This window comes from Mugil cephalus, chromosome 3 (genome assembly GCF_022458985.1).
Source record: "Mugil cephalus isolate CIBA_MC_2020 chromosome 3, CIBA_Mcephalus_1.1, whole genome shotgun sequence".
Classification (NCBI taxonomy): domain Eukaryota; kingdom Metazoa; phylum Chordata; class Actinopteri; order Mugiliformes; family Mugilidae; genus Mugil; species Mugil cephalus.
Genome location: NC_061772.1, coordinates 7,820,591 through 7,828,462, shown reverse-complemented (window position 1 = coordinate 7,828,462; position 7,872 = coordinate 7,820,591). Strand labels below are relative to the sequence as shown.

Sequence of the window (7,872 nt, the reverse complement as noted above, 5' to 3'; positions counted from 1 at the left end):
TTAGCTAAGTGCAATGCACACTTATCAGCCATAACATTATGACTAAATGTGACAGATGAGGGAGATGGCGACGAATGAACGTTTTGTCCTCAATGTTGATGTTTTATTTGAACCAGTCTGTCTGCAGAGTTCAGTACAGAGGAAGTAAAAGTGGTCAACTGGTGATAGGGTCATGGGCAGCCAAGGTTCATTAGAAGAATGGAGGAAGGTGGCCTGGTTGCAGGCCTTGCGTTTTCTTTTACACCGTGTGGCTGGCTGGGTGTGTTCGTTGCTTATCTGCGAAACACATGGCACCAGGATGCACTATGGGAAGAAGACAAGATGGTGGACGCAGTGTGGAGCTCGAGGAAATGTTCTGCTGGAAGACCTCAGGTCCTGAAATTCATTTAGATGTTACTTTGACACATACCACCTACCCACCTAAGCATTTTTCCCAGACCGCGTACACCTTTTCATGGAAACAGTATTCCTCGATGGCTGTGGCCTCTTACAGCGGGACACAAATCAAAAATGGTTCAGGAGCAGTTTGAGGTACACAGCAACAAGTTTTTGAAAATTCCCCAGATCCGTGAGATGTGCTGGACAAACAAGTCTGATCCACGGAGGGCCCCCTTCACAACCTGCAAGAATTTGAGGGATTTTCCGCTAACATCTTGCTGCCAGATACCACAGCACGTCCTCAGAGGTCTAGAGGAGTCGAGCCTCTGACTGGTCAGGGCTGTTGTGGCGGTAAAAGAGGCTGCACCTGCTGCACACACAATATCAGGCAGGCGGTCATAAGATTATGGCAGATCCGTGTAGTCTATCCTTCCATTTTAACCCTCATAAAGGCTTTCACCACCAGGACCACGAACAACATGTTTGTACTGATATTAGCAGATTTTAGGCTCAAGTCTTCAACTATATGAATATTTTATTCTGAAAAATGGGAAAAAATAAAAAGGAGTGTGGAGTCTGATGACCTGTGACAGTAAACATCTCATCGCTCTACATTAGAGTTCTCTGTCAATAAAAGGAAACAAAGCAGTTAACTATGCCACATTACAAGCTTTATTAAAAGACACATCTACTGGTGTGTATTGCACAAGGATGAATTCAACCATCCAAGATCAAACTATGTTTAATGATGCAGCAAGTTCTATGACAGGGGTCCCAGCTTTTTTTTTTTTATACCGAGTACAGCATAATGTGGTTATGTGATTAACAAAAAAAAAAGGAAAAAAAAGAAAGGAATGTGTGAGTAATGCAACAGCAGTGCAAAAGATGTGCAGAAACAGTCGAGCAGAATTTAAACGAAGTATTTGTAAAAAATATTGTCAACAAATTTCTTTCACCAAAAAAAAAATTATAATTCTGTGATTATTATTCAGCCTTAGCTGAACAGCCCCGTGAGTATCAAACGCAGAGGAAATAAAAAAAGAAGAAAATACAAAAAAGAAGGAATATTTATATTCTAACAGGCATACTCCTACATATGAACACATATACAGAATTAGATCTAAAATGCCTGTTTCATGTAAACACATTATTTTCCTCAGTGACTAGCTTGGCAATCTGTCCCTTCATAGACTTGACTTACTGGCTGTGGCATGAATGAGTGACGATGTCTGTGTCCAAGGTAGTACCTGTACCAATAAAGTGCTAATACACCACAGACAGCATGCTCAGGTTACAGTATACATGGCCTTTACTGTTGTTTGTCTAATATATACTGATGTGATCAAAGTTTAAAATCGACAAAAAAAAAAAAAAAAAAAAAAAAGAAGGTGGTTTTCCAGGTGATACACCGCTTTACTGTTTACAGAGCAGAAATAAAAATCATTGAACTTTGGTATTTAAAAATCCCAGCGTAGTGACTTACTGAGCGTCTGTTCCTCGGGAAGTAGTGACAGTTTTACACTGAAATAAATATTCCTGTTAAAACAGCAGTCACTTCAGCTTTGACACTGAGACAGCCAGGTTTGCTTCGGCGATCAAACCTTCAACTAAAAAACAGAGTAAGAAATCACAGCCTGGTCCCCAGCAGATTTCATTCCAGCGCTTCGAAACGTTTGAGCTCTCAGAAAAGTGTAAATGAACACAGAAAGCTATAAATACAATAAATAGTTTTGTTCAGTACTCAGAGGGACTGCAGAGGAGAACAGACCCTGGGGTCAAACAGTCTTCTTGTCTTTAGAGAAGAGAGCCTCATTTCGAGCCTGACGATCTTTGGGCCTGGTGGTGTAACTGAGGGTTCCATTCATTCGTTATAAGGCAGTAGTGGAGGAAGTGTCTCACAGTGCTCCTCTCTGTGACTGTAAGCCCCGTCCCGTGCTCTGAGAGGGACAGCAGGGACGCAGGCAGGCTCTCAGCCTCGCGCTGTAAACCTGCAGCTCCTAGATTTTGGTGACGTAGTTGTTGGGGAAAAGTCCCTGCTTTCCTCGAAGGCGTCCCATCCACCATCCAGATGCATCTGGTCAACAAACATCACTGAATTAGTTAGTGTCCCATTAACACCACGGAGAAAGCAACCGGTGCCGTGTCCCGCGCTTACCCTCTTTGATGACGTCGATAACGTCGTCAGCGTTGAAGCTGAGCTCGTCTGTGTCCTGAGCGTCGTAGGCGTACAAAGCTTTGCACTGGGGCACCTGTGGTTTGGGTTTGGGCGCAGGCTTGGGTCGTCCTCCGCCGGGCGCGGGCCTGCTGGCTGATGGTCTGTGGGCTCTGTGCAATCATGAGACAAAGAGAGAAAGCACAAGGCTGTTAGAATGGAAAAAAAAAAAAACGCTGAGTGAAAGATGCAGTGCTGAAGAGTCCCAGGACTCAAGCTTTGAGTGGGATACTGCAGTGTCAAACAAAACATCTCAATAAAACCACTGCATGCATCGTCTCCATCTACTCTACTCTACTGGCTGAAAACTCAGTTTCCTTCTTTATTTTATTCATTATATTTATTTTTTTCTTTTTATGTAGCCAAATAGTTATTTTCTGCTTCTGATTAATACCAGACATTTCGCAGAAACTGTGGACGAGGCTTCATTTAAATAGGAAGGATGTTCATAAATCAGCCACCAGATGGCGATCTACTACATGCTATGACTTCGCATGCACCAAAGACCTAAAACCAAAAAGTATTCATGAGGCACACAGAGCAGATTGTTGGTCCTGAGTCAGCATTGACTTTAAAATCTGCATCAATTTAATGACATGACTCTTTGTATAAAACATTAATAAAACAGTCTAACCACAATGTAATACCAGTCATACAGAAAACTATAGGAGTGAATTGCTACACCTAACTAACTAAATAATTGAGAATAGTTTGAGCAGTAAGCAGGTAGTGGTTAGTTTACACATTTATCATATGCATGTACAGAAGAGGACTATATATATGTATATATAATATAGATATATATAATCCTTTCAGTGATGTTCAGCTTTCATGTACCAATGAAAAGACTTCGCAGTAGGGATTCTTTCATTGCAGGATGAAAGATCTAAACATACTGAGGCAAACTGGCAAAAAAAAAAAAAAAGCATCCCATCTTATATCAGCAGCACGAAATCAAATTATTAGTTGCACACTACAGTTTGTACTACAAATGTACAAGAGAGGACGCGTCAGTATGTCCTGCCGCCTAAAGCTTTTCTAGTCCCGAACCACCACCGTCACCACCCAAAACACTGCAAACACTCCAACTCACATTCCTCCATTTGAAGCTGGCCGTCTGTCTCCAGCACTACAAAAGAATAAATTATCCAAATTATGTCAAATTACAGAAACACAAGAACGTGAATTAGTGTGTGGCCATGTGAATGATACCCTGTGCGAGTGCATGTCGAGACTGCACACTATATTAAATATCCTGCAGAGTTATGAGCGCTTGGGCCTTTATTTATGCCGAGTAGACAGAATGAGACAAACACCTCATCCAAGAGGACTGTAAACCTAAACTAACTGAATTACAGTGCTACAATATTGGGCCATAGTAGGTGTTTATTATTATTATTAAATCATAGACAATATGATGTATAAGTCATACATTTCAACTTAACTGTACAGCTCACACATGCCTGCTTTTTAATTTCTGCCTTTAGTGTGACTGGGAGAAAAAAATAATTTTTAGTTTAGAGTTGTGAAATGTTTTGAAAAGTGTCGCAATTAGAGACTAAAGACCTTCCTAGAGTCTAACATGAGGGGGAAAAAAACACACGCTAGAGACTGGAAGAATAAACAAACCAACAGATATGATTTACTCCAGTCTGAGGACATTTCCATTCAGCCTAATCCAGTCCTTGTAGCAGTGATAGTAACCGTCCCTTTCCCCTGTAGTGTGTGACTCAGTGGGTTTTGCTCTTTGTTGTGCGTTTGTGCCGGTTTCTCACCCTGCAGCTCCCTGGTCGGGGACTCTCAGGCAGTCCAGGTTCGGCTGCTGCCGGCCTCCGCCTCCGCCGCCGCCGCCTCGCTCGCTGTGCTGGTGGATGTTACTGGGCAGGAAGGGGCGCGTCGAGTTGCCGGACGAGGGATGCCGCTGGCTGTGGTGCTGCATGTTTCTCTGATTAGCGGCGTGGTTGGTGTTTTTCAGGCCACCGTTCTGGTGAGCCACTGCAGAGAGGAAAAAAATAAAGAAAACACGGATGAGACGTTGCGCGTTACACAGCAGAACTCTGGGATGGAGGACGAGCTGCTCCGATGCTTGGAGGCGTGAGTGTTGTACCTGGAGGTCCCGGTGCAGCTCGTGCTGGGATGTGGTGGTGCGTTCTGGACGTGTTGGAGCGACCCTGACTGAAACCCTTCCTCGTTGGGCCTGAGGGTGAGATTCTCAGCAAATGAGAAATGCGTACAAACAGCATATAGATCCACAAGGCAGCTAACATCAAATAAGGTCATTCCAGATGAAAGAAATAAATGTCCTAATATTTGAGTCTGGATCAGTCAGTTCACCATTAAACTAAAACCGCTCGAGAACATTCACGAGGAGGATCAACATCTGGAATTACGTCGCGGAGCTTTTGTTTAGACAAGTGCGGATGATGTATTACCTCGAATTGAAAAAGACACAGACTGAAGAGCAGCAAATCTATTGCAATGTTGCTCAACAAGATAACATTTGTCCATTAAAACTATAGATCGTTAACTTAGAAGGGTTCACATTTCATGAGGATGTCCATGTCTTCAGGTCATTATGTCCAGGTCATTTGAGACTCTAATCCCTACCTCAGGTCTACTGTGTGTCATGTCGGGGTCCTTCAGTACTCACGTGTGTTCTTGGGAAGCCCGGAGCCGATGCTGACCTGCAGAGATTTGCTCGATGGCTTCAGGACGGGCATGTCTCCCTGACCCTGCACAAACAGGACCTGCCTGGAGCCACCACCGCTCAAGAAGCCCCAGTTCTCCTTCTTCAGCTTCATCTCCAGTCTGAGAACGACACAGGCGAACGCTGTCACTGCTCCAGTTTCGAAAAGTTGATCAAGTCACAGTTGTAAAGGAGAGCTGTGATCTATTGGTGTAAAGGCCGCACACTGATCTGAGCGTGCTCACTACTGTGTTTATGAATGAATGGGTTAAATGCAGAGAGGGCATTTCACTGCATAATGAAAGAAAATCTCAAATAAAGTTGTCTTTGAGCTACTGAATTAACTCAAACACTGATGTAGGTTTTTCTAGTCCGTTGTTGCTACTATACACAGGCATACTGAACCATTCTGTCTTTACTTACGTGTTATTAAACTTGAGTGGTAGCTTCCTCTGAGTCTTCTCTTCAAACCTGCGGCTCAATAAGCTGATGAACTCGGTCTTGAAGACACAGTCCAGCAGGCTGTCGTACTCCTGCTCGTGCAGTATTAGGAAATCATCCTGCATTGTGCTGAAATGAACAGAACACTGCATGAGATGCAACGTTTAAAACTCTCACGGCCTATTACAAAATGTTTGTTCTGTTTTCTGCCGTGCTCTGGGTCAGCTTTCACATTTGCATCCAGAGCCTCACAAAGCAGCTTACATCTGAAGAGGGAAGACAGCTTGAGCCCGTAACCCACACAAGGATACTTTGTTTCTCCCAATGAAGTGGATTTTTTTTTTTTCCTCTGATGAGCTTTTTACTACTCCATTGCACCACCTGGTCCGTATTACCCCACTGACTCGAAAGCCACATGCTCGCACCGCTGATGCGCGTAAAACAGCGTTCCCATCAGCGGCAAAAAGGAGCTCACGGGTTTGTGAGATCCTTTTATTTTGTAGCTGTCTTCATAGTAAACAAACCTACATTCTCTCATGGCCGTATTTCGGAGTGTGTATTATTTCGGCAGCGCTTTCTCCGATGAAGGCTACTTTCAGTCAGGCCTGCACGCGAAAACATATACACGTAGTTTTTAATATACTCCACATGTTTTCAGCGTCCCTTGTGAGACATTTACAGGAACACGGGAACTTGTGTGATTGGAAATCCAGACTGTGGCTTTGAAGTAGATTGATGGCTTTGCGCAGAGCAATGACTCCAGATTATATAGCGGGCCCCTGCATGACGTTCAGTCTTGTTTTGGAAACAAGTCATTGCCTACTGGTATCAACCCACACTCGCACATATGTGTGATGCAGAACGTCAACTTGTGTTTTTTTTTTATATAATCGTTGCTCTCTCCTCTCCCTCTCTCCTCCGTCTCTGTTCTAAAATCGACTGAAACATGGATCGGATGTTCCACGTTCTAGCCGGTCATCGTGCACAGATGAGGAGCGGCTCAGTCTCAGGCGTCCCATACTCGTTTTTTTTTTTTTTACTTTAATTTGCTCGGCGAAGACTATCCATGGGCTGCGAAACCTCAGTGAAGCAAGATATATTCTTACTCAAATGTACTAAAATGAAAAAGCAGCAGGGGGCCAATTTGATGTAAAGCGGGGGGTGGCGTGGCAGCAGGAAGCCACTCTTAAAAGTTGATTTACGTTGACAGAATGAGCTCTGTATTTATATGGACAGCATAAGGACGCCATTGTGAAAACGCCTGAAATGCCGTCAGCATCCATTAAAACAAGAAAAAAAAGAAATAAAATACTGTCTCTCAAAGCTACGAGCCGTAAACTCCCTGCGCCACACTGTACAAACTGAGGAGGACTTGTGTAGGGTATTGTTCTTTTGAGTGATCCGAGTGAACTTTGAACTGAAATGCTCCTTGTACCTCAGAGACACGGCCAAGATCTTCTCCACATCAATCTGCCTCTTCAGCACCTCCGTCACCTGCCCTTTCTCCGGCCCCTGCTTCACCTTCTCTCGTCCAATCAGGTACACAGACTTTGGCGTCAAGATCAGATCTCTCTTAATTCCCTTCAGACGGAAGAAGAAAGACAGAAGAATAGATGAGTGTGTTTTCAGTTATTGAGCCGCGAGGAAAACCAACCCAAAAGAACAGAGGCAGCAGACGGAGGAAAACCAACCTTGAACCTGCGGTCGTATTTTGTGACTGTGTCTGCAAAGTCGATCTTCTCTCTCTTTCCCAGAAACTGTCGAAGCTCGGGCCTGTCGTCCATGCCGATGTAGTCGCCTACAAAGTTTCTGTTCAGGCTGTGTCGCCGCCGCTCTTTTCGGTTCAGGAGCAGGTCAGAGGCTACACAAACCCAGAGAGAGGTGGTGAGAGGGGGGAGGCGGAGGCGTGAAGATGTTAAAGCAGTGGGATGCTACGACACTCACCTTCTTCTCGCATCTGGACATACTTCTTGCGAGCAACGTATTTCCTCCAGGCTTTCTGGATGGTCCTGGCGTAGCCGTCAAACTTGCGCTCCCTCGTCTCCTCCAGCAGAAAGAGCTGTCGGGACGAACGACATACTGTAAGCAAGCCTCAGACCATTAAACCCAAAGACAGACACACCTCAGTGCAGAGAATGGAAGGAATGATGCAAGC

General features: G+C 44.3%; 1 protein-coding gene across 2 annotated transcripts in view; it reads right to left on the bottom strand.

Annotated features, from left to right (window-relative positions):
- Positions 1-1,027: 1,027 nt before the first annotated feature.
- Positions 1,028-7,872, bottom strand: part of myo1ea (myosin IEa) — a 41,783-nt gene continuing 34,938 nt past the window's right edge. The window contains exons 20-29 of one of the 2 annotated variants that reach the window (XM_047579853.1): positions 7,662-7,776; positions 7,409-7,578; positions 7,153-7,298; positions 5,700-5,846; positions 5,241-5,398; positions 4,698-4,787; positions 4,366-4,585; positions 3,684-3,719; positions 2,534-2,703; positions 1,028-2,452 (exon numbers count right to left, since the gene is read on the bottom strand). In XM_047579853.1, the coding sequence (XP_047435809.1) occupies positions 2,376-2,452; positions 2,534-2,703; positions 3,684-3,719; positions 4,366-4,585; positions 4,698-4,787; positions 5,241-5,398; positions 5,700-5,846; positions 7,153-7,298; positions 7,409-7,578; positions 7,662-7,776 (1,329 nt within the window). In that variant the 3' untranslated portion in view covers positions 1,028-2,375. The remainder of the gene's footprint in view (positions 2,453-2,533; positions 2,704-3,683; positions 3,720-4,365; positions 4,586-4,697; positions 4,788-5,240; positions 5,399-5,699; positions 5,847-7,152; positions 7,299-7,408; positions 7,579-7,661; positions 7,777-7,872) is intronic. The other variant, XM_047579854.1, reaches the window with a different exon arrangement.